The sequence below is a fragment of the Solea solea genome, chromosome 11 (genome assembly GCF_958295425.1).
Source record: "Solea solea chromosome 11, fSolSol10.1, whole genome shotgun sequence".
NCBI classification, from domain to species: domain Eukaryota; kingdom Metazoa; phylum Chordata; class Actinopteri; order Pleuronectiformes; family Soleidae; genus Solea; species Solea solea.
The window spans coordinates 16,634,434-16,662,031 of record NC_081144.1 but is presented as its reverse complement, the minus strand read 5'-3'; the positions used below and the strand labels follow the sequence as shown (position 1 = coordinate 16,662,031).

The 27,598-nt window shown below is 40.7% G+C and overlaps 1 protein-coding gene and 1 long non-coding RNA gene across 3 annotated transcripts in view; one reads left to right on the top strand and one right to left on the bottom strand.

Annotated features, from left to right (window-relative positions):
• The window catches only part of LOC131468576 (uncharacterized), a 90,876-nt gene that overhangs the window by 21,986 nt on the left and 41,292 nt on the right, over nt 1-27,598 (top strand). The gene's annotated exons all lie outside the window — the stretch shown is intronic.
• Nucleotides 1-27,598, bottom strand: part of sema3bl (sema domain, immunoglobulin domain (Ig), short basic domain, secreted, (semaphorin) 3bl) — a 55,098-nt gene that overhangs the window by 11,839 nt on the left and 15,661 nt on the right. For both annotated transcript variants that reach the window (XM_058642975.1, XM_058642976.1), the window contains exons 2-9: nt 25,785-25,945; nt 18,823-18,882; nt 11,502-11,621; nt 4,008-4,098; nt 2,186-2,302; nt 1,618-1,760; nt 350-464; nt 84-153 (exon numbers count right to left, since the gene is read on the bottom strand). In XM_058642975.1, coding sequence (XP_058498958.1) covers nt 84-153; nt 350-464; nt 1,618-1,760; nt 2,186-2,302; nt 4,008-4,098; nt 11,502-11,621; nt 18,823-18,882; nt 25,785-25,945 — 877 coding nt within the window. The remainder of the gene's footprint in view (nt 1-83; nt 154-349; nt 465-1,617; nt 1,761-2,185; nt 2,303-4,007; nt 4,099-11,501; nt 11,622-18,822; nt 18,883-25,784; nt 25,946-27,598) is intronic.

The window sequence follows — 27,598 nt, the reverse complement described above, 5'->3', positions numbered from 1 at the left end:
GTATTTAACTGGTTTTGTAGCTACTGGAACTTTTTTGAACCATAAAAGGCCACCTCGTGTGACAGTGCTTCATGTGAGGTTACCTGATAGTACTGAAGATTGCGTAGACATCTGGGTTCCTCTCATCCTTGGTTCTCAGCAGGAAAACATCCTCTGGTTTTCATTAACGACATTGACAAGTTAGTGAGTGTGTTGCACAAATATTGGTTACAAACCATCTTTGTGAGGACGTTTTGGACAGTCTTGGTGTCCTCACACATATTGAATGATGAGCATGTGTTTGAGTATTGTGCGTAAATGTGTGTCTGTAGCATGTTGAAAAGGGTGTGTGTGTATCTGTGTGTCTTACCCAGTTGGTTGAAGTGTGTGTCGATGCCATGAGGTCCTGGGACAGAACAAACTAGTCTGGCTTTGATGAAGGTGCTCCACTTGTTCACCAGCACTCTCTGGCCTCCAACATCATTCTGGGTAAAAGATGTATTATAAAAAAAAATCAATAAAACATACATACAGACAGCTGCATTTTAGCTTCCAAATCCACAATTTCATTGTTTTGACTTTCTATTGCAGTAAACAGTGACTGAGTTTAAATAACTGACTTTTTAGCTTTGGCTTATTATCTATACTGGGTCCAACTCGAACTTGGTGTCCTCTGTGTGTGTGTATATCTACATCTGTATTTGTTACCAATTAAGGACCATTGCTGGAATAAACACAGACCTTGAGTATATTTTGACCTTTTTAGGACCTTTTGGCAGCTCCTCACAACTTTTCAGGGGTTTATTAGTGTTCACATTTTGTTTTAGGGTTAGAATCACATTTACGTTAGGTTGAGAGATATGAGTGTCCTTACTAAGAATGCTGTATAAGTGTGTGTGTAAGGGAAATCCTGTAATATACTGTAGTTGTTGGAAAAGAAGACGACACAGACGGAGGCAAAGAAGGGAAAATGAGATGGCAATAAATACAAGAGAATTTAAAAGTGTAGGCTACATTTTGACTTTGCAGTCTCTGCAAACTTTTCTGGCACAGTCAAACCCTCTCTTGAGATAATCCAGGAATTTGCTTATATTTTGAAAATGCACCTGTCTCCTCAAACTGCACTGCACACAAGAATGTGACAGAATGCAACAGATGGGGCTCAAGGTTGGGAAATTTTAAGGCTGTTGCATTTTAGAAAAAGAGTGAAGATTCATATCATTCTTGATAAAAGTATGCCTTTGGACGCTTGTTGGGGATATGTAAATATTTGATTGACCCAAAAGACATCTGTCTTTTCTTTGGTTCCAAACCAGTGTTATAGACCACCTATAAATCTTTATCTCCTGTCCTGGGAGATGCTAGTGTTAAATCCCACTAGCATTTGTTATGTCATATTTTGGCTCTATCTTCCTTCTGAAATCCGATTCTAATGGACTTTAGTAGGAATGTATACATCACACTGAAAGGCCAAGCATACAGACAACAAGAAAACCCAGAGGAATTCCCCCAGATCACGACTCTAAAACATCCTCAAGTGAGACACCCCTTCACATATAGAATATTACCACGCACTTATTACAAACATGCGGATATAAAAATCGTTACATTTACATACAGAAGGTTTAAATGTCTTACCGCGCACACTCGCCCCACGCGTGAGTGTATGGCACCTTCTCTGTCTCCTGCCTCTGTGGCTTTCTCAGTGAAGAAGAAGTACACTTTATCGTCGTCTTTGTCGTCGTTGTCTGGGATGAGGTGTGCAGCGATGAACTTGGGCTCTGCAGGGGAACATTCAAAGGAAGTGACTCGGTTCTCTATTTCTCCGAATGTATGTGCCATAAACCAGTTCAGAAGATATCGAATAAATCTTGCTATAGTGGCTCATCGTGGCCAATGAATCAAAATGTTTTTGATTTTAAATGTAATTTATTTTGAGGAAGACTATTAGATATAAAATTTAAAAAGATAAGACATTTTAAATGTAGCACTGCATTCATATCTAACTTTTCAAAGTTTCAGTGGCTTAACAAACATAATGATATATATTATATTATCTGGTGTTAAGAAAATAAATAAAGTACAATCGGGCTTGACCATAGGTACAGTTGAATCTCACAATTATAAATTGATATGGTTTTCTACCTGCCTGTAGAAAAAGCAATTGTTGAATCTAACTAAATGGACTGACACTGTGTCATCTTACCATGAAGAAGTTTCTCATCAGTCTCCGTCCTCATGGTGGAGCGGCCTCCCATACTCCTGAGGATCACAGAGTCTCTTCCGAGAAAATCAGCAGTCAGTCCTGTGTATAACTCTCCACCTGTAGGCAAGGAGAGAAGTTAAAAAAAGAATTGTGAAAATTGTAAGTATGTTGAGGAGAAGGAAAATATAAATAAATACGAGGAACAAAGAAAAGAATAGGGGAAATAAAATAGACTGGCACGAAAGAACAATAAGGAAAATCATGGACGACAGAGTAAACTCTGCACAGGACAAATAAGTAATGTGAGACCTTTGCTCAAACACTCTTATACAAGACATCCTCCGGTGAGCCACCATCTGCACTGGACTCACTTTCCATTTCATCAGTAGAAATAAAATACAGTCTCTCTCGCTCAAGGCACATTTCTAACATGATGTCTGGAAAAACCTTTACCACACAGACTCTATTGCTAGCCAAAAAGGGAAGCGGCTCAGGATACAACTCGCATAAACATTAGTTTTCATCAGTTTTTCATTTGTCCCATCATTGTTGCTGTTGTAGAAACTGAATCTGGCCACAGAAGACTCTCCTGTGATTTAAGTCGTCTTATCATATTTAGCTGCAGTAATAGTCGGAACACGCTCACATCCTTGTCTACCCTGCAAACACGCACACTCTCACATACAATCACATCAACGTGTATCACACATACAGACACAGACACAGAAATAAGTGATGGGGTCTGGGGAGTTGAGCTTTGTGTATTTTGGGTGCAAATCTTGACATTAAAGAAGAAAACATGGCTGTGTTGATAGCTGGTGATGGCTATAACTTTCATCAAGTTTTACTGTTTCATTCTGGCTTCATGTTCTCTCTCTCTCTCTCCCCCTCCCTTTTTTTTTTTTTTTTTTTTAAATATTTCTATGTTATCGATCCCTGAGAGGAAAATCCATAGGGGTCAGTGTTAACTGTCGGACACAGATATAAACCCTGAGTACGGCAGTCACTCCCGACTCAAGGACAGTCCCGTAACAGTCGTCTGGTCATGTTACAGAACCCTGCTGAGTCAGCCTTTTTAGATGTTCCCTCTGCAGCAGGAGCGACAGCAAGACGTGCAGGTGAACAAACTAAATGTAAACCCGTCTGTGTAAGACGCTGCAAGGCTCGGCAGCATGGCATCACGCGTTTTATGTATTGTTCTGTATCTATGTGAGAGCTGTTTATCTCCACTCTGATCCAAACTACACAGTATTTTGGCCCTAAATTAATGTTTTCCTGCCAAAGACAATAGAGAGGGATAAATTCTGATCCTGAAGTCACCCAGCTGTGGAGAGAGAGAGACGAGGGTAGAGGGATGCACACACACACACACACACACACACACACACACACACACACACACACGCACACTGTCTGTCACTGGGATAAATCAGCGTCATTTCACAAGCTAAATATCTAATGACATTCAGAGAGGAACGCCCAAAACTATTTAACTTGTCTGAGTGTGTGTGTCAGAGCCAAAGGTTTCTCTACTTGCTATTCTTGGTGTTGGTATAATTAAAAAAAAAAAACTAACACAGATCTGCACAGTGAGGCGAAGGGTGTAGAAACAGACTGGCATTTTCATTAGATAGATGTGTCAGATCAAGAAAACAAGGCAACATAGAGGGCAACGTTCATTTCCCATCTTTGTCAGACGGGGTCAAATGTGTGGAGGTCACGTGTGGTTGAATTCATGTAGTTCAACCTTTTTCTGTCGCTTGCATTTAGGTTTTATTCAGTAAAGAATACAGACAATGTAGACAAACGACACGGGACTTACCACTAAAGATGCTAGCGAAGGGGAGGCTGGGGTCATGAGGAACCTTCCCCCGTCCATTTTCCACCTTTGTAGGGTCCATTTTGAACACGTGCTGCGGAAGACATCGGAGACACAGGGTTACAAGCATAAACTAGGGTGTGATGAATAATACAAGTTGAGCTCCAAATGGCTGTACTTCTACAATCACAGAGCTTATACAGAGAGTTAAAAAAAACTTCATGATTAAACTGTGGATCAAGAGAAGTAAAGGTCACTAAATTCTCTTCAGATATTGGCGTTTTTGTAACTGATCTGAGAGGCTATAATCTGACATTACAGTCATATTAAAACAATTCTTAATTCAGCCTGGTCTCCGGGTTAAATGTTTCTTTTTTACTTTTTCCATGGGGAATGTTACATTTTTAAAGTCTTACGTATTTGCGTCAGGATAACATTTCTCAAGTGACGTAGTTTACAAGTATTTGAAAGTTAATGCTCACACGATATGATATGCATTGCTGTAGACATGTAAATAAGTTCTGGTTTAAAAGTGTGAGTAATTGCAACATATGATCCCCAAAACTGACAGAAGGGGCAGGTGATGTTTTGATCGCAAGACACTGTTTCAGAGAGGAGGAAACGCATGCTTGAGACGTGTTAACCACCCAGCTGCCAGTGCAGAGAGACTCTGGGAGTATATTATCAAGCAGTCATCAGGGTAATAAACAATAGCAAAGTTAGCATAACACTGTTATCAACTAAAAAGCACACACTTCAACATTATCAGCAGTAAAAATAAAGTTGTTTGCTGACATTGGACCTTTTTGTTACACATATGAGTGACTGAGAAAGTGATTATATGAACTAAAGCCATAATTCATGATATTTCCATGTGTGTCTTTACTTTGCCAGCTAATGTGACTGGCGTGCGTGCGTGAGCCAAACTCAAAAACATGAGACTCAAACTGGACACAGCACAACGTGTGAGCCTTCATATTAACATACTTCAAATGCAAATGAAAAATTGGTTTTCAAAACCCTGGATTCCTGAAAAATGGTGTTTTCCCATTATATTATTATACCATATATTATTAGTTTTTTTTGCGTTTCCATTAGGGATAGTACCTGCTACCTGATGCACCTCCTCTGGCGAGGTGAGCTGATATGAAAATGTGAGGTCAGCAGACTGCTGGCCACTGATTGGTCAGAGAGCGTTGTCACTGGAAAAGTCATTAGCACGACGTCAAACACAGGAATTTCAACCAAACAAAGCTGAACTGTAGATCACTTAAAATTAAGCAACAAGCAGGTTTTTACGAGTCAAGAGTGGCAAAGGCTTTCTCTTTCTTAGGCTGGATCACATGGATATATCGATTTTCTGTTGTTTTTTTCATCACCCCTAACGTTTAGCAATAAAAATGCCTCCACTTTACATCAAATTGCTGTCTAATACCTTTAGGAATTAAGCAATTTAGCAATTAAAAATAAAGACAAATAAATAACGTTTCTATCTTTGTCATTCACCAGTTAGTCTTATGCACCTGGTGAAAACTTTCCACTTACTTGGATTGTGTGAGGTCAGAGCAAGGTTACTGCAGACCAAAGGGCTTTTATTTTTTTTTGCCTCTTATATTTCCACTTCAACAACATCAGTGTATGACAGAGCTGCTGGGTGTGATCAATGTGGCTTTTCCAGGGTAAAAAAGAGAATGAACGGCAACAGGAGCCACAGTACGGCCGCGTGTTTGATTCAAGTGCATAATGGTGATTTAAGTGTCCTTACAGTGAACTCTGTGTCTGGAGTCTCTGTTCCTCTTATAGACAATGGAGCATTGTCACTGGAGGGCTGAGTCTTCATCCAAACACAGATCACAGGGGAGATGATGACATTAAAGTCCGTAGGTTAAAAATACTTTCAAACACAGACAACAATACAGTCACGCACATTAGCCTTTTGACACGTATCAAATTGTTGTTGTCGATAAAAAAGTAAACAAAGTTAAATATACACTGGCGAAGCTTAACTGGATCCGCAAAATAAGGTCAAGCAGTTGAATCTTTTATTTGATCCATATGTACCTTCCATTTTCTAAATGTTTGTCAACAGGTTTTGCAGGTGTCCATGTGAACATGTGCATACACACTCACATCGTTTTAATATTAAGATGATGAGGGATATTTAAGAAATACTCTTTGTCTCTTTATCGTGGCCGAATAAAAAAGAACTTCTTCCAGCCCTATAATTAATACTAACTGGTGAATGACAAAGAAAGAAACGCTATTTATGTCATTTTCACAAGAGTTGCATGTTATGTATTGAAATAGTCTAATAATAATAACTACTTTTTCTCCCACAATATGTAATTCACCAGTTATGTGACAAGAAATCACTTAATAACCGGAGATCACTGCACAACACTTGTCACGAAAAACAAATAAAAAAAGTTGTTTATTTAGTTTTCAACTTTCTCATCACTTTTATTCTCTGTCTATCTTTTCTTTTCTTGTTTTATTTGCTTTCTGCTCTCTATCTGTCTCTGTTGAAGTCTCTTTAGTTCACTCATTAGTCATCTTTACTCCTTCAGCACCTCCATGCTCTCTTGATACTTAAGTTCACATTGCTGCATTGCACAATGACTGTGTGTGTGTGTGTGTGTGTGTGTGTGTGTGTGTTGTATTTGTTACCTCCTTAGGACCTTTTCTGGCATAAATATTGACCTTGTCAGGACCTGTAGTTCTCATGGACTACAGGTCCTCATTAGGACCAAATCCTGGTCCTTTTTGAGTTTTTGGTAGGTTAATGTTAGGTTTATGTTTTAACTGGTTATGCTTAAGGTTAGGGATGATTGCCTCATCAAATGTATGGAAGTCAATGCAGTGTCCTAAGGAGAATAGCTGCTCAAACCTGTATGTGTGTGTGTGTGTTATCTCATGGAGGAATGGTGTGTGTGCCTGTGCAGCTGATTAGACCGTCACAGTAATGTTGGCCAAACTCTGCCAAGACAAATACACACAAGTGCTGCGATTGACAGAGGAAAAAGAGAGAGAAAGAGGCTACCTTGTACTTAGCTGTGCCAAGTAAAATACGTCAGGACCCTGCTACTACACCAGAGACAAGAGTCTACTGACATGCATACCTGTACATGCACATTCTCACAATTAGTGCGACATGTCATTACCTTTGTTCATTCAGGAACTGTCATCATTATAACCTTTTTCCTAAGTTAAAATCTAAAGCTGGCTAAAGATTTGACCCTTAAAATGGCGACTATGGGATCTCAATAAAATATGAGCACTCAGTTTTTCATTTAGAAAGTAAACGATCAATAGAAGAAAAACACACCCTTGATTCATGAATTATACACAGACCATAACACGCACATGGTTGCTAATAGTAACCTACATGGCTACTGTTAAATTAACTGTTTGCCTAATACTGTTTATAAAGTCAAGCAAAGAATTTAATGAAACAATCCACCAAAAAACAACAGTTGTTGATGACTGAACAATCAAAGTGGCTCCTTTGACTCACGCGTAACTACATCTGACATGCAGTTTGGAGTTATGTCGAGTACTGCTATCTTGACATATTGTCTCCCTGAGAACATTTGAACCTCAGATTAAGATTAAAAAGATTACAGTGCGTGCAGGAGAGACATAAAATACCGAAAGTAGATTTCCCACTTTTAATCACGTACCACCCAGTCACAAAACAGCTTCTTGGCTGCTCCTTCTCTCCCTGCCCTATCGCTGTCCTGTACTGATTTAACCAAAACAGACGTCCACCTTTGTACTCTTGCTCCTTTTAGCCACTCGTCATCTTCTCCATCTTCCTCCCCCTCTTGTCCTCCCTTGCTGTAACTGTTTTGATGGAGGGGAGGTCGACGCTACATGAGTATATCAAAGACAACAAAATTAACCAGGTCTGCCCTACGTAATAATTTGAGTCATCTGTCAGGACTCCCAAGTTTTGTCTTTGAACTCTTTGCTCACATTTTCTTATTTAAGGCTGGATGAAACTTCATTTTAATCATATTTTTAAGCATGTACGGTTTGGACTTGCGTCAGGCATCTTACGGGCATATTGGCGAACCAACAGACTCTCTTTTGACTTGCTGTTTTACTTGGCCTTTTTTCTCAATGATGGATCAAATAATGGCCGGGCTCCATCGCCCTCTCACCACAGGGAAATCTGTGTCCCCCGAGGTCTTTACTTTCCTTACTCCTCCTCGATGACGCAGAAGAGGGCAGAGAGCATGTGTGAGGCAAACTGTACAAGACAGTGAGCGGTGGGAAAATAAGATAGTGATTGAGTGGGCAAAACCGGGGAGATGCAGAGAGGTGAGGACGGATTAAGATTTATGGCGATCATTACAGAGAGAAATCACAAAGTGGAAATGACCGAATGACAGGAAAATCATCCTGAAAGAGGTTTCATTCATCTGCAGTTTGGAGGGTTTTGATCCAAAGGCAACAAACATGGGAGAAATAAAACGCTGATTTATAAGCAATCAGCTGTTCTCTGTAACTCTAACACATTATGCTTCTACTATATTAAGTCAACATTGAAATCCACGTTTATGCTGAGCTATAGGTAGTGCTGAAGTCGTTGTTTTTTTCTGTATTCAAGACTAATGGACGTCTGTGAGGAAATTAATGACTTTGCAAATCTGAAAACGCAGCACTGCTCAATAAAAGTGGGTGTTTACTGAAATATTTAGTAACTGAACTGCTTCAGTCAACAGTGTGGCCCAGCTGAGGAGTTGAAAGCTTTCTCTGTGTTCTCATGCATGTACAAGAGTACAAATATCCAGTCCAGTTACTGGTTGACCAGCTTTTGTCTCTACGTATTTATATTTACTTCTGAACATGCATGTCTTTCATCATGTTTGTGTTTGTTTCGGTCTGTATCTCTGCGCGTTTGTATGTTCAAGTTAGCGTCATTTGTTTTGCTTGACTGTGTGTGCATGTGTGTGTGCACGTGTGTGTGTGTGGTCTGGTTCGCTGTGTGTCGTCACAGTAACGTGGTTTATTTTCACGTCCGTGACACGACTGGGGCGACTGTGTCACTCACCATGGGGGACGTAGTTATATCTGTTAGAGGCAGAGAGGGGGCGTGAGGACACGAGGTGAAGGATTGATCAAAACACTCAAAATATAAATGGTTTCTGACACTAAAGAAACATTTGTGACACATTTGATCATAATGTAAACGTTTCCTGATTAGCCAGATGGGCCAGATTGCTCAACATTTTCAAAAATGTTTTTTTTATACCACTCTGACCCAACAGAAATATAATATCTGACACTGACACTCGAACATTTCTTTATTTTCATGTTTAAATATAAACATGAAAATATAGTTAGGAATCTTGTCAAATACAAATACATCATGTCCAATCATTGTTCACCACGTGTGTGAGTGTACTTGCTTTGCTGAACGTACTTCACACACTTTTCCTGCAACACTCGCAGGTTTTATGTTAAACTTGTGACAGAAACGCAGGACGGAGATAGAGGTGGCACGAGAGAGACTGAGAGACTGTGTGTATGTCTGCCACTAACTGAGATGAAACACCCATAGGGTCAAAGGTCATCCCACCCAGAGTCCAGACCAAGAGCTCACAGCCTCTGTGCCCTCAGGAGGTCAGACAAACAGTCGGGTGTGTTTTCTCCACCAGTTAACGATTGGTTAAATAAATGGACAGGCTCCCTGTGGTGTTGTCCGTTAAGAGAGACGCACTGAGTATCTGAATGAACATGGCTGTGGTCTGAGTGATGGTCATGGTGATCACACACACACACACACACACACACACACGGGAGGCAACACACTCGACCGAACACAACCTGTTACCTGTATTTCACACACACCTGTTTATGCACAGGCAGACACTCAAACACATTTTCTGTCTGTTTCATAAACACATGCACAAATTCTGTGGAGTAAATCAAACAACTGCAGCAATGTTTGTGAGGAGAGATACACAACCTTCGCTACTGCAAACAGTCGGTTTCACACTTAAACATAGACTCATTTCCAGTTTCCGCATGTACAAACATGGCAGTGAGTCCTGCAAGCCCGATTCCCTGCCACATGGCCACAAAACATTCCTGGACAGGTGACCCACTTAGAATCACAGTGCTATGTCCCAATGTAGAGCATGTTCCTGATGAGATAACACTCAATTTGTATCCCCACTTTTAGATTGTACTTGTCTTCAACAATGCACAGCCCTGTATATCGTTCCTTGGCTCCGGGTTTTTCATCACAGTTACTGTCGTGGAAGCCATGTGCTTTCTCAAACGATGTGCCATAAAACCTTGGGTCCAAAAACCACACTGACAATGACAGATTAAGAAGAAGGCAGAAAATAGCACCAAAGGGATTACACTGCACCTAAATCCCAAGAAAAAATAAAAATGCAGCAAAGCCCACTGTATTTTATATGCTCACACAAGCCACACACTTTCCTTTTCTTTGTCTCTTTAGACTAAAAGGCTGGCACTCTCCCACCTCAATGTTTTCCTTCCTTAGCTCTTTGCCAATGTCCGGCTTTCCCCTCTTCACATGTCCAGAATGGCCCCTTCATGCTGGGCCGGGCAGAACCTTACAGACCTTACAGTCTTAACAGCTTTACTCATTGTTTCATTCCTTTTACGTAAATGGCTCAAAGTGAGAGTCTCTGCAGAGGCTCCCCCCTGCTTTGAGTGGCTGTGAAGGGAGCCAGCCAGTGCAACTGAAAAGATGTGCAGACTGAGGACCTGAGCAGTGCCACAGAGAGGGCCTGCTCATGCTTAACCATAAACCCTAGAGATTAGAGCGTAGATCAGCACCAGTCTGAACCGTGTAAAAAGAAAAACATATTTGTTCCATTAGCCTGATTTTGACAGGACGGCTTCAAGGCCATTGTGATTCTTTGTCATCTCTCATGTGTAAGGATGTGCTGCAACATTTGGGTCTGACTTCTAACCATAGTGTAACCTAGTTAGATCTCCATTCCTTCAAGATTCCTGTAGAGTTCAGCATTACTTCTGCTTTAGTCTTTGCTGATTCAGTAGCGGTGTCAACTTGTCTGGTGCTACATAAATGGTTTAGCCATTATAGAGTTATATCATTCATAATCGAATGCATCAAACGTTCTCTCCCTCATACACTTTTAAACCACAAACATGCAATCGTACCTCTTAGCGTTTGTATCTATCTTTTAAAAAATGTAGGTCAATTAAATGTGGGGGGCCAAAGCTGGTTTAAAATCAGTGTTTATATTAAATACAAATAATTGATACAATTAACAAATGCTAATGAATATGTTTGAAATCAGTTTGTGAGTCATTGTGCTTCCTTGTGGTCATAAGTAATGGTGATAATAGCCTTATAAGTGAACCAGCTGTATCAAAGTCCAACATCCAAAGCCAACCAAATCCACAAATAAGTCATAATGACTCCAGAACAATTAGGCCTGCTCTCTTATCAAATTACCCCACACTATTTTTCATCACATCCCTGCTTACCTCTCCTCTGTGTCCCACGTTGATGAAGGCACACATGGGCTGGAATGCACCGGTGCCACAGGCCAGGAGGTGAGTGCGGTTGTAGGGCTGCAGCAGGCGAACAAAGTTGGCACACTCTGTCTGCAAATCACACACGCACACGCACACAGACACACAACACAGGTTAATATGGACGTCAAATATCACGCACTATTTTGTGAGTGCCTTGCTTTAAGTTGCAAATAATAGCCATGTCTAAATTTCCATGCAAAAAAAAGTAGCATTTATCAAATGTTCCTAGTATAGCAGGAAATGTCTGCCAGGTATGGAATGCAAAAACATCCGCTCTCAGACACACGAGCACTGTGCTGCACACACACACACACACACACACAAGGAGGGCTTTTGAATACATTAAATCACACAATGCAACACAAACTGTCATTTAACTGCAGTACATTTGCTAATTGTAGTGAATCAAATTTGTTTTTCTTCACAAAGATTATTGGTCCCATCTGTTTATAATGAAGGCTAAGGAAAGAGCACAATTGGATGAAATGAGATAGCTAAGGTGTCTCACACGGGAATTGTATCTCTGATCTTTGGATTTCTGCCAGAGTGACCTTCTGTACAACATCACATCATATGCAACGGATAACATTGGTGTTTTACTGTGAGTTTTGTGGAAATGACAAACATATGATGCCGATGCCAGTGATGAATATTATCAATTGAACTTTTGCTGTGAGAAAGAGAGCAAAGTGAAATGTAGATATTATATTTTTAATAGTGCGTGTTGGCCCACTGTCCTGTTGTTAATGTTATTAGTAATGCCTATGATTTTTAGCTCAAACATGTCAAAACAACTGAAATAAGTAATACAAATTGATTCTACTGGATTTCTGTCAGTGGCTCAGGACGCAGACACTTACTTGAGAAAAGCAAGAACAAATGAAAGTGGGGGCTAAGGAAACCAGCATGCAGATATCTCTCTGCTTCACTGAAGTCTAGAGGAAGCAGACGGCATGACTACTTCTGTCTTTGTGTCTTTACCAACCGCAGGTCAAACTAATAAGTGCTTGACCAAAACAGGGTGACACACTTGAATTGGTTTGCCTTTAGCTTTCTATATGACACACATTTGCCATGGCCTTCAATAAGCTGATGCAGTGTCACGACATTTATTTCAATCCACAGGTGCATGCATGTTTTGCCAAGCTCTTGTATTTAAAACAGAGTTGGAGTGCTTTGTGAAGGCGTTTTCAGCACATCCTAGAGGTTCTCAGTGGGGTTAAGGTCTAGACTCTGTGGTGGTCAATCCATGTGTGAAAGGTCTGTCTCATGCTCCCTGAACCACTCTTTCACAATTTGAACCCAATGAATTCTGGCATTGTCCTGTTGGAATAATCCCCAAAACCTGGTCCTGCAGTATATTGAGGTCAGTTGAGTTCATTTTTGGGCAGTTAACGTTGCGGAAACTGGACCTGACCAATTTAAGCAACCCCAGCAAGTATAAGCATGTAGTATGTCTGTTTGCGATCCTATGCTAATACTGATACTAAACCGATATGAATGCATGTTTACATGACTCTTCCTGATGTCCACGTATGGAAGCATGCTGGTCTTTTTGTGTGCATGTCAAGTCAGTTTGTCATTCCTCTTTGGTGTGTGTGGCCCGCATCACTCTCAAAGGCGCAGACAGACCGTCAAACACTGTTGATCGCTTTCCATAGTGCTTTGAAGGGCTGCAGACCTGATGTAAACCATGTCAGCGCACTACAAGACAGAGTTTACATCTGCACATGGTGCTTCCCTGCTCACTGTTTTTTCTCTGCCCAAACAAAACCGGGCCAGTCATAAATTAAACAGACAGGCATTTGTATGTTGTATTGTATGTTTTAATAAATCTCATTTTATGACCAGTTATTCAAAGTAGTAGCATCTGGGCTTAAATTTGCTGATTTATATTGTGGAAGAGGGGATATCATAAAGCTAATCAGACATGCTTTTTGTGTGGTTTCTGGTCTGTTACCCCCCCACCCCCCCAATTATTTTCACTAAATCATAAAGACCGACTTCACTTGAGCCAAACCACAGTGGAAGCCGACTGGAATCACCAGGCTGCAGAACACTAGGTGTCTATGTTCTTACAGGAGATATACTAGGCCGACCAAGTGGACTGAGACTGAATAGAAATCTGTCTCTCATGCGTTTCCTTTCTACTACTCAGGGAGTCTTCTTGGAGATGTGTGTGTGTGTGTGTGTGTGTGTGTGTGTGTGTGTGTGTGTGGTCGAGAAGAGCAAAGAGAGGAATAAAATGCTGGAATGAGAAAATGTATCTCTGTGCTTCCAGCCTGGGAGTGTGGGTTTGAGACATCTGTGTGGTCCTGATGGAGATCAAGTAGCAATGAAGGGAGTGGTGTTAAACAGAACATGAAGTGGTTGGATGGTTTTGTCTCACTGGGAGACTTAAGTGAGGGGATTTGAAACTGGAGAAAGTTTTATCATTGCATCAATATCTAAGGACAGGGCTGTTTTTATATACATGTATAAAAAAACAATGTTAATTTATTAACCTCTAACTGTCAAGGGAGGGTTGGCTAACCACATACTCTTTCTCAACAATACCCTGCTGTCCTGTCATGAGGTTTAAAAGAGGAAGCTGCCCACAAAACCACAGGTGGAGGTTAAAACCGTATGTATAGCATTTTTAACCGAAAATGATTGCTGCGTTTGGCCTGAGAGCTATGTGTCATTACCATAAACAAACAAGAACGCTGCCAATGCTATTACAATGTGCACTAGTCTGATTTCTTCATACGTACTGCACAATGTGAGGTAGAGTATTTTCTAAAACATGTCAAACATGTCAAACTCAAATGTCCAGCATAGGCTACTTAAAACCGCTATTCTACTTCTTATTAGTGGATTTATTAAACCCTTATTTTTCATCTGACCACACTGATGGTGACTCTGCATGAACGTTTATGTTTTTCAGTTGATGAATTAGGAACTTTGGCCAAAAAGGTAGTAGAGAAGGTGACTCCAGAGAGCAGAGGTGGACACAAATGTTTATAAGTCACATAAAGCAAAACAGTCTATGTCAAAATGTGGTCTTTATTTTGAGAAACTTGAGCAGTAACATGCACCACAGGCTACAAATCATTTAATCAACGTTTGATTTGTTTATGGTAAGTATCGCAGTCTGGCTGTGACACATGTTAAATACGTGTCGAGAAACGTACTCAAAGTTGTGGAAAAAGTTTCTCATTCTGTTTTTTTTGTCCTGAGTCTGACTGAAAAGCCTGAACTTTCAACCTCTTGCACATTTCTGGTGAACTGCAGAATTGTGACAAAAACGAAGCAGTTGTCACCAGAAAATGTAGAAAATGAAGTAAACTGTTGAAGTGTTTTGACAAAATGGGCAAACATAGTCATTTATTGATGACTTGTACCCCCATATTGTTGTAGGAATTGCACCATAGCTGTAGAAGTAACGTTGAGCAATGGAAGCCTCAGGAGCCAAACATGTTCTATGATGAGTGACTTGGGCAGGGAGCGGCAAGTTTGGACATGGAGAGACCTTTCCATTATAAACAGCCAGTGTTCAGTGGAGACGAGTCAGAGTCTGTAGAATACAAACAGGAAATGAGGACCAAAACATTTACGTGCACAGACGGAAACACACACACACACACGTGCAATACCTTACAGTCAGCAGGACCTCATACACAATCACACACTCACAAACATCATGAAGGCAGTTCAAAGCTGAACAGCTGGATGAATTCGCTAATCCAAGCCTTTGGTCTCAGAAGCTGTTTGATCCTCAAAGAAAGCAGTTTCCTACGTAGCCAACTCCTGAAAACATTCAGCCATTCCAACAAACCAAGCAACAATTCATTTGGGGAAAGAAAACCACAGTAACCCCACTTGGCATTCTGGCAGACATGAGCACTACGACCAACATTACCTGATATTGGGGCAAAAGAAAAGGCAGAAGACCAGTACAGGCGGATCACACTTGGTTCTCCCACCTCTGTAGCATCTCTTTCAAGTTAATGTTAAACAAAATCTGTTTAAGAGACCTAAAGGGGGTTTGTTGTATTATCCAAAAACTGTAGCCCACACATTATTCATGTGTTATACACGTGTAATCAGAAGAGCTGCAGGTATTAGAAGTTTACTTTGTTCATCTTGAAATATTAATATACTTTAACAATGTACAAGTCAATATAGAGGACGAAGAAATGAGCCCTGTTTAATGGCACACACAGATAAGACGAATTATTTCTTAATGACCTTTTAATTTTTAGACTCAAAACATTAAAAATACCAACGTTTTAGCTTGAAACACAGTGGCAGTGACTACACTGCTGACTCCAAAACAAAAGGTAGCTGACAATATTTGAGTCTCTAATGAAGGGAGTAATTGAAGATCTGAGCCCCCAAATAAATTTTTTGAAAATCATAACATATATATATATATATATATATATATATATATATATCAGCCACAGTTCCGTAGAAAGTAAGTGGTGGATCACATAATCAATCCAATTACAAGTAGAACATGTTGACAGATAAAGCAGAAAAATGTGTTAACAGGCTCAACAAGACAGGACACGCTTGGCTGAAATCACTGAGTGCCTCCCCTCACTCCGTTATTTATTTGCTTGAGCTGTAATTAATGATGTGAAGGTCACGAGGTGGCGACTCCGAGAGAAAACGCTATCAGCAAAAACATGTTTAAGGTGGTAGACGGTTGTCCGTAGAAGGAGTGGAGACAGAGACTTTCATTAAAAAGATAGCACGGTAACACTGTCGCTGTGTCACAGTGTGCACACAGCGACAAGTGTAGAATTTTGCTTTGCTTTCCCTAATAACTTAAGTAAAGGGTTTCATTTCATTCATTCTCTTCAAGCTACCTGCAAGACGTTCCTGTTTTCTATATCTCTCAAGCACGACATTCACAACTCCAACAAAAAAAAAAACAACAAAGCGAGGGCCTACTGGCTTTTGACCTCCACCACTTTTTGTCAAACACAGTTATGTTTAACAGACACAGACAGCAAACATATGAGATAGCACATGTGTCCATGTGTGTGTAAGACCTCTGCTTTGTAGATGCCACAAGACCACACAGTAATTATTCTGACTTGACACTAAAAAACAACAACAACAGAAAGACATGAAGGAATGCAGAAAGCTGTCAGTGTAGTTTAACAACAGTCAAACGCTGTTACGCTCTCACACACACGTTTGTGCAACTATTCTTCTTAGGACATTGCATTAATCTAACAAATTACCTAAATAAATTGTTAACCATAACCTGTTAATGCCTTACCTCAACCTTAATAACCCCAATCAAATTTTAGTCCTAAACTTAACCAGGTTAGGATGGAGTTTTGGTCCCCATGAGGACTACTGGTCAGTGTTTATGCCAGAAAAGGTCCTAAGGAGGTGACACACACACTCAGTCTTGGTCTATTTGATAATGGACTGTGACTGCTCCTCGCCATGGACAGTACAGTAGCATGTGCACACACGCACACACAGTTGCACCCTATGAGCCTTGTGAGCCGTGTGCAGAGGAAACACCTAATAAAACTGATATAAGACACCCAACACACACCTGCCACTTCAAACACACACACACACACACACACACACACACACACACACACACACACCTACACACACACACCTAACCTGTTCCAGATGGAGTTGGTGGTCGGACTTCTTTCCATGACCACATGATATATAATACGTGCAGCAGCATGTCTTCATTGTGCGCGCGTGTGTGTGTGTGTGTGACAGGTCGTGTGTATGTGTAAACTGCTAATTAGTGCCAGCTTTCGTATTCTGAGCAACACCAAAACCACTGAGAGCTTCTTCACCAACAGGGACCAAATTTAATGATGTTCCAAACATCAAAAGAAACTCCAGTACATAGTCTCTCCGACTTTCCTTTCTTCCCTTCTCTCCTCTCCTTCTTTCTGTCCGTCATTTTACTCCATTAGCTTATTTATCGATGTACAGCCATGCCTGTGTCTCTTTGAGGCTGTACTTAAGCACAGCGGTGCTGTGACCTGCATCATACGCATCCAACGATAATGTACCGCCTCACATTAAGTATGTATAATACTGAACAACGTCTTAGTCAGCACGACACTAACATGATGAGCTGTCTTCGACAGGATGAACAGGATAAAGAACACTGACTCACTCACTACCTGCCTAACTTCATCACTTCTTTCAGGTTTCTAATGCTTTTAAAACCATCATCATCCTTTCGCCATCCCCTCTCTTCTCCTTCATCCTGTTTTAAAGCTGCTTCTTCACAGCCTGCAGGCTAACAAACAGAAAGCCGAGTCAACCAGTGAAGTGGTAAACAACTCGAGGTGCTGACACTTTCTTGGGCACTGGTTCCCGTCTATTACACTGTGCATTTTAAAAAGCTGAATCCTTGTTTTTTCACCCTCCTCCTCCCTCCTTTCTCTTGTACATGTGGTCATAATTAAATGGACACTGTCCTCCCTTTGTTTTTTTCTCTTCTCACGTAATCTCCTCCTTTGGTAAGGAGATTTATTCCGTCCTTCTTTCTGCCCTCTCAGAACCAGTAAAGGTTTTACGACGTTGTTCTTCCTCGGTTCTGTCTTAATGCCTCCTCTTCATTCATTAGGAAACGCCAGCTTGACAGCGCTGCCATAGACTCCTTTAGAGACGATGTGTAGTAGAGACTGCTGAGTCACACCTTCCTGTACCTTTTAACATTAATGTGCAGGAGCAGAAGCTAGACCAGTTGCTCTAGGGTAGGAAACTGAAGTGTCAGCATAACACCGTCACTTAACTGATTAACTATGCCATTTAGTGGATAATGCTAAAGGCAAACTTCGCACTTCCCATCACAGCATGTGTGTTTTCGGGGGCTGCTGTTCCAAAACGTGGCCTCACAGTAGCCTTCACCGAGATGTTTTAACTCTCTAAAATCTTTCATTAACTGCCAAAGAGACTGAGCAGAGTCTGAGACAAACACGGAAAGCAGAACAGAGGGGGAGACCGCGCGATTCAGCCAAATTATCCCCAAGCGCAGGGACCTATTGAGGCACTTAAGTTTGGAGGACATAAGTGCCATGGAGAGATCTGCCCTCCTGTTTTGTAACTGGAAGCATTTTGTTCACTTTGTACATTCCATTTATTTATAGTGTAACTGGTCAAGAGAATGACTGAGATGAAACACATTTGACCTGATTAAATTTCCCGTGAAATAATTTACCCCTAACTTCCAAAAACAAATATTCTTAGGTTAAAACAGAGGCATTAACACTCAGTCGCTTACCTGTTCCTTCCCTGTTTCAATACAGCCCTCTCTGTTGCCAGGTAACGGGGGCCAGTAGATCTATGGAGAATAACAAAAAGAGAAAGACGAACAGAAAAAGAAGAAAACGTGATGATTAACGATCTCACAACATAGAAGAAATGTCGAGAGCACTTTTATTCAGCCGTATTATAAAAATGTAATTCCAACACACGCTGTATGTGTCTCTCTTTATGCAATCAAAACATAATAATCAGCTTATGTGTCATTAACTTTGAAATATTTTCTCTGTAAATCGAACTTTATCGCAATTAGAAGCAAATTGAGCAGAGCACGTCCTCCGCACACGATGAAGGAGTTAACATTTGGCTTGTAAAACCCAAATCCTGATTGAGACATGACAGATACATTTATCATTTCTGTTAGAAAACCAGAAGCCCGAGCCAGTGGATACATAAAGGTCGGTTCACCCGAGTTACAAAAACCACATTGTGTATTTTCTTAATTCCTTCTCGTGGTGTTTAGCCAAGCAGATCATTTTGACTTCACAAGTTCTGGTTGTGGAAGGGCTTTTTTGTGATGCTTGCAGCACTGAATGAATAAATAAATAAAACAATGTCCTGTTTACTGTGGATGAACCCACTGACTCCACATTAGCTTTGAGTGGAACTACTTCCCGCTGCATGTAAAATAATGGGCTACGCTTCAAAATGGAACAGTGTTCTTTTATGTCAGTCGTGTTTTTTTTTTTTTTTTTTTTTTTAAATGTAATTTAATCGTCTTACACTTTTCTAATGCTGCTTACATAAATCTGATTTCAGCTCCACTGTGTCGGGTGAAGGTCGGAACGAGTTGACAACCCTAGTGAATTAAGCCAAACTATCAGTTTGGTTGGCAGTGTAATTATATGTTAACTGTACTGTACTATATGTTAATTATACTGAGCATTAGGTCATCGTAAACACAGAAGAACATGCTGCAAGATTGTAGTGGCAAGATGTAATACGACCGATGTGCTCAAATAATAAACCTTTTTTTCGTGTAGCTGATATGTGCTATTAGAATAACATGGATATTCCTTCATTCCTTCATCTTCTACCGCTTTATCCTCCACATGACGGCCACATGTGGCGCCAATTCCAACTGACATAGAGTGGAAGGCAAACAATCATCCACTCTCATTCTCACACCTACGTTCAATTTAGAGTGTCCAATTTGCCTAATCCCCTAATCTGCATGTTTTTGGACTGTGGGAGGAAACCGGAGAACCCGGAGAAGACCCATGCACACACGGGGAGAACATGCAAACTGCATGCAGAAAGTCCCTTGTTCTGTCTTCTTGCTGCAAAGGCAGGAGTGCTAACCAGTTTTTGTCCTGGCCATATATACTGTATGTGCAAGAGCGGAGACTGTGGAGACTCATGGCTTCAGTTTCAATCGTTTGCTTTGTGTCTAAGAAAAAAATTTTTGGATATAAACAAATTGAAAAGTTCTCCTCAGATGGACCATCCATCCAAAGTTGTAAAATGTACACAAATAAAACTTCTCACGTCTCAAGAAAGATTCTCACAGTATAGATCCAAGGTTCCGTAAATGAGGAGCGTCCCAAAGTCGCTCTCCCATTCTGTAAATTCAATAAGCTCCGGTGAGCTGAGGTGAATCTCAGACAAACATGGAATAACCTTTTGAACATGAAACAATGGAGCTAGTTTTCACAGCGCTTTCCTACAAACGAAAAATGAAATCCAACTGCCACTGAAGAGGAAAGTGTGAGTTTGTTCAGTAACTGAGCATCAGTGGCGTGTGTAATGCTGTCGTTTCATGCCGACTCCCGGGTTTCTCAGAGACAATGAGCCTTTGTCTGCATGGACCAAACGGCCTTTGTGTCAGTTCACGGGGAGAATGGAAAGCAGAGAGGAATACACATGTTCCCAACTTCCATTACTCCAGTTTATTTGTGTTTGGTGTGTATGAAGAGCATGTGTGTGTGAGTCAATGCTTCTACTGTTGCTGCAGAGTTTTTAGGAAATGGATCTGATGAAACGGCAGAAACTGATATTGAGATGATGGTTACTGAGTGAATTTTTTAGTTTAAAGCTGAAGTATATTAACTTGTGTGACTCATCGAACCCTCAATTTAATATCGGCAGAAAAACTTGAACACATGTTTGACATTGTCCATCGCAGATGTTCACGGTCAATACATCACAGTGAGTGAAACATGGTACACAGATTAAACCACGGTTGTGTTATTGTGTTGTATGAAGTCAGTTAAAAGAAAAGATAGAAACATAAATACATCCAGACAACATGTTTCCCAAAGATATTCGTGTGGAAAAAAAATGCCACGAGAATTTAATTTGGCACAAACTTTGGTGGTCAAAAGTCAGGAGTTAAGATCAGAGTGACCACAAATCGTGTTTCACAAAAATGACAAAATGATGAAGTGATTTTATACCCAAACTTTCAAAGGTCAGCTTCGCTATGACATCATAATGTTCTGCAAATACACTCTTCTGGTCATTCATCACTGTCATAATTTGGGGAAGATTGCGGCCAAATTGTGCAGAAACACAACTGTGAGGCAGTAATTCTACTGGCTTTTGTGGAAGAAATGGAAATGTGCCAAGACAAAAAAAACAAACAAGAAACAAAGCACTTATCCGGTGGATTATTTACTAATCATGTGAATTATTTGACACATGTGTTGCTTCAGGCTGGAAAATACTTAAAAATCACATTATAGTGTACATTTTCTTTTGGCAGATTCATACAGCACGGATTTCCCCCTCCTCAATTTAACGTTACCTTTCTTAAACATGTTGATACGACTGCATTATAAGAAATAACAGCAAGATGAACTTGATAATGAGAACACAAGTTTTACCTTGTTTTTGGGAGAAGGCGTTAAGCAAAAGTCTGCTCACCTAGTTAACACGTCGATAAGTCTCCGTCCCTTTACTCCCATGTCACAGTAACGGAATATGAGGCCTAAACTTCATATTTCTGTGAGGAAATCAAACCGAACTTGGACCAGTTTTACAACTATTAGTGTTTTATTTGTGGAAACTCTCAGTCATGTTTTTAGTCGACATCGCTACCTGATTTTGTGGAAGCTGGAAGCTATTTTAACAATTACTTCTTTTTTTTTTTATGTGATCCTGGACTGATATTAACGTGTAATTTCAATGCACACAGTGACCTAAGCCTGACAGTCACTGATGTACTGTGAAATCAGGTCAATTATCTGTCAGTGATCTGAATCAATGTGCTGCAATATTCCGTCCATCATCCAAGAGTCTGAACACTTCATGGCTGACCTCCACCAGGCGGCCATGTTCCTTCCTCTGTGTAACTGCCCCTTAACACTTCATCACTTCAAATGGCTGTTTAATTTCTAATCCCGCCGCCACATAATTTACGGTATGTTTGTTTGTTCGTCGGTCACTGAAGTCGTGATAGTGATTGTTTGAACTGCAACGATGTTTACTCAGAGCCTGGAATCTAGAGAGCCAGGCACATTGGTAATGTTCTTCCAAACTCAGGCTCGTTAGAGCGTTTAACTGCGCTTGTAAATAAACAAGCGCAGTGAGTGTTAAGCCAAATTCCCAGAAAGATTCAATCTTTGTTGGTCTGCCAGATTCTAAACAATGTGGAGTTTTTTGTTTACAGTATCTCTTCAGGAATGAAACTATAAGCAACTACTGAAAATGTTAGTATTGTATTGTATATAAATTCACATTTATATTTCGCTGATATCATTTATCTACAGTGAGTAGAAGAGTTGGACCGGTGTCTTCTGTAGTGCTGCTACTGTATGTACTATGGCATAGTGTTGCAACACACTGATGTAACAGATACTTTTTTTTTTTTATTTTTCATGCACAAAACCACCAGTCTCTTTCGTTTGCTCTGTGTTGTTAGGGTGATTTATGACTGGATGACGAGAAAAAAAGGTTAGAATCACCTGATTTAAATAAATTATTCAATCACTGTTAAAGCCCAAGCTCAGATAAAATATGGTCCTTGGAGAGGAGGTTTAACTTAATTTGCTTTTATCGGCATGTCACATTTTTCTGTTTTAATTTGAGGCCAGATTACGTCACACAAACTGAGCCAGAAGTAATCTCGAGAATCTTAGATTTACTGTTGGAAAACCTCATTTTCCAAAAAGAAAGGAAAACACAATAAAAAGTGAAACATTCATTTTAAATGTACTACACCAGTATTTGCTTTGCTTTTCTTCTGTGTGGGTTTAATTCAATTGTTCACTCTTCACAGATGTCATTCAGTAGGTACTGGATCCACCTTAACGTCTGGGCAGAAATAAATTGAATTGACTGACATAATGCTGTTTGACTTGTCTCTAACTAAATCCTTGTGTTAAGAATTAGAGCTTACTGACTTGTGTTTTGTATTTACTGCACTGCTGATCAGATTTATGGTGGAAAGAAAGGATGACAAACAAGTTCTCATGCCAGAGACGTTGAAATGTGTGGTGGGCAGAGTACACGCTGGGAACGACTAAGCTCCCATAATGGACACAAATTTTTCTTGTGGTTTATTACTTCATTCTGGTTATGAAAACTTTAAAAAAAATGGTGTATGTTCATTGTTTACAAATCACACAGATGCATTATAGTACTGGATAAACTGAGCAAGAGGTGAAGACATTCAACCCAAACACTGAATTGAAACCTTGTGAAACATTTCTTAGTTGAGTGCGTGAAATGTAATTGAAGTTGAATACGTCAATCTTGCAGGGATCAGCTGTGGAGCCCATGACGTTTCAACATGGTGGTTGTCATAGCAACATAGATAATGCCTTACATTATTATTTTCCTCTTTCTTTCAGCGCAGCATTCATTCTGTCTCTCCTCTCTGCAGCTTTGGTCCCATCGTTTTGTGTCCCTTCTCTCTCTGTCGCTCTCTCTTAAATTTCCTTGGCTGGGCGGCCGCCTGGTGTAGTGATACAGGCCTGTCGATAGTGCCAAATTGATAGCTTGTTCAGATGTGTTAACATAACATATGCATACTTATAATAATAGTAATAGAACCAGTGGAAAGAGAGACTCGTTAAATGATTCGACAGCGTTGCATTCACTCTACTACTGGTGTCTACGTCATACAACCCAACCCTCTTATGACCATCATTATAATCAGGCTGCCTGGATTGATTTTGATTTTATAGCTGTAGAATTGTCAAGAAATGTGTTTCTGCCCCTTTTTCCTGTGAAAGTGAAAGATAACTTTCACTTTTAATATCTGGCAGTTATTCAACCGTTTAGGAATGTGGTACTGAGAAGCTGACGTCACAAACGTGTGGCACGGGTGAATCTTGTTTGTGATTGGACGCTCATTCCACGGAAGTCTTGAGGGCTACCGTAATGTATCTGCTATTTCTCTTTCTCTGCTTTCCGGTATCCATCCATCCCTCTTCTACCGCGTTATCCTCCACATGAGGGTCGCGCGGAGTGCTGTGCCAATCTGTCCTTCCACTTGAAAGACAAGAAACTCGCTCTACCACTCAGCTACCGTTGCCCCTGCGCTGCAGACATTAAATCTCAAACAGCAGCCAGCTTCAGACTGTCAGCGAGCTTCATGTGTGATCATTAGCAGGAGAGAGAAGAGTAAGAGGAGGCTGAAGGCTGAGAGTGAAGGATGAAGAGCAACTAAATGGTTGACAAGGTGGGCGACATCTGGTTCAGTGTGTATGTTAATTCCCCTTTCAGCCATTCACTATGTGTACGTGTATTTGACCCGAGCAGAGGTATACACACGCACACGCACACTCTCTCTTAGTAAAAGTGGTGGAATTGTATTTTTTCTTCTTTTTTAAAAGTAAATTTTTTGGCTCAAAAACCTGTAATGTAAAAGGACACTGGTTACTAAATAAATTTCCTACAAATACACTAACACATGGAATGAAATCCTGTTTAATTTAAATCTCCTCATTTCCTTTATTAAAGTCATAAAAAAACAACAAATCCCTAAACCTCATAAGCTATAACTCAGGAGCATAATGACTCCCTCACGCTACAAATCACAGCAAAACTCATATCTATGTCTGTTGCACAGCATAAATTACACTAAATGTGAATTCCAATGTAATGTGAGAGGCACATTTTTCTATAATTGTAAACACGCTGTGTTTTGGTCATGTTGAATTAAATGGGGAGATCCCGTTATTTAAACAGTTGATCAATTATCATCTACTACGTATGATAAATGAAATAAATGCATGCAAGCTTTCTTTCTTTTCCTAGTTAGTTTTTCAGTGATTGAGAAAAATTAAACGTGATCGTAATTAATCTCTTGTGTTTTTCTGGCGAAGCAACAGCAAGCGCGGCTGTTACAGCGTAACCGCTGTGTTAGACACAGGCTTTAATGACAAATACATGCACAGATCAAAGGTGAAGTGGATGGAAACATGTGGTTTGATTTATGATGAGCTGCACTTTTAACAGGTGTTCTTCTACCAGTGAGGACTTGTGACTGTGCAGATGTTTTGGCAAGGCAAGTCTGATTAAAGTATATGTTTGAAAGCCACTGTTTATAGATCAAGAGCCAGAGGTGCGAACATACTAAACTACATTTTTGCTGCAGTTTTGTTTGAAAGTTGTGAATCAATGAGTTTTACAAAAGAGTCAGAGTAACTTACACCAGAAAACAGGTTCAGGAACCATTTATTCTTCTTTCTATTTAACATTTTCATCACTGTTCTCTCTGAGTAGTGACATAAAAAGAAACGGCTGCTCAGGTGGAAGCACACACGTTTCTGGTTGATTTATGACAAAGAGTGCTTTAACAGATGTTCCGCTGAGAGAGAACACTGGGGAAAACACTGTATCCTATGTCATATCTTTTCAATGACATTCTTATACATTCACTGACATTTAAAGTGAAAATACAATTACATACTGTATGTACAGTAAGAAATAGAGTTGACTATAAATCGATCAAAGTGCCTTGGTGCCACTCACCTCTCTGGACTCAGTGCTGGCAGGTCCCAGCATGAGAGAGTACAGAACGTCTTTCCCTCCCAGGAAAAGGCGGTCGCGGTACTCGTCCAGGAAGACAGCCGTGAGAGAGAGCTGCCCATGGTGACCGCTGAAGACAGATGACCGGTTAGTGGTCAGCAGGTCTGCAGAGAGAGGAGGGAAATAGAAACTCCGATGAAATATGATGAGAGAAAGAGGTGGAATGGAAACTGTAGGCATGCGGCAAGGAGACAATGATTGTGAGCCTGTCACAGCTCTTTCACTTCCAATTAGAGAAGTTAAAAGCAACTGAAATGAAAGCCTAATGATAGAAACCTTTATAAATAAGAATGGTACATTGTTATAGAGATTTGTCCTGATCCACAGTCTGAACTCATAGACTTATATTTAAGCTTCCACCAGTGTTTTAGTGATTAACTCATTTATACATCCCATCTCAAAGGTGGAAATCTATTACAGGCTTACTTTGCCACAGTGTTCACTCTCTACACCTGCCTGACTAATGTAATCTCCATGTAAGAACGTGGCCAGGAATAAATGTTCTTGTGATCTATAGTGGGAAAAACAGGCAACTTGAGTTTGGTTCACCCTAATCAACATTTTTAATCAGAGGCTTTTGTTTTCCTCGGCCAACAAACCTGCACTCACAGCAGGCTTTTGTCCTGTTTTCTATCACAACAGCTGCTATCCATTTGTGAATGTGCATGCTGGTGCTGGACCAGTGAGCATGTGTGTGCACCGTAGGTTTTCTTGGGTGTTTCGGTACGATGGCACCCTTTACATAAACTGCTTTTATTCAGTTTCAGGGTTTGGCAGGTCACAGGTCAATCTGATCACTGGCCCAACATGCAACTATAAGGCAAGGTCCACATTGGATATGTGTGTGTGCACCGTGTCTGCAGCATGGACCGCCTTTCGCCCCATGTCAGCTGGGATTGGCACCAGCGCCACCCCCGCGACCCTCATGTGGAGGATAAAGCAGTCGACGATGAATTAATGAACGTCTCGTCTATTTTTTCCCATGAGCCTGACACGTCTCACAACACCGACAGAGAAGATGATCTGTCACATACTGGATATCACAAATACAACACACAACCTGTCCTGACATTAAGCTGAGCCTTTAAGAGTATGTTTTATAATTTTCAAAGGCAAACAAATTAAAACAAAGCAAAAGATCCACAGCAGCAGCTGCAGATCAGTGACACAGACATCATGCACTGCACACGCATCCAGTGTGGCCCAAAATCCACCCTTCCCTGAAATGTACAGTAAAATGTGCTTAAGAAGTAGCAAGGCGACTTTCAATGAGACTATTTGAATCCAGAGTAATCTGAGACACACTCGGAAGCAGAAGTTACGTCTCTGCGGTGCATGACTTCACGGGATGACTTCACACATGGCACGCACCCTTGTATCAGCAGCGGTCCATCTGTACACAGCAGGTAGCACCTGGCTCTCCTCTCTGATCTGGCAGCAGCATCACAGTCAAAATGTTGATGCAACGACTACAGGGGTGCTACAGAGTGGGTTGAATTGAAGTTCAGCTCGACGTGGGGTGTCCTTCCTCTCTTTTACACCCACACTCGCTCATGTCAGGCACATATAGGTACGCACATATACCCACACAAGTTTAACCACGAGCCTGCTGCTTCTCAGACTCTCAGTCTCTCCCACAATGTCCAGATCTTCTACTTTCTCACACAGCACTTCTCCCATTTCCTCCTTTTGTTCCGTCTCTCTGTCAGTCAGTCAGTCTAGGTAATGGGATGCGGAGAGAAATATGTGTGTGAGAA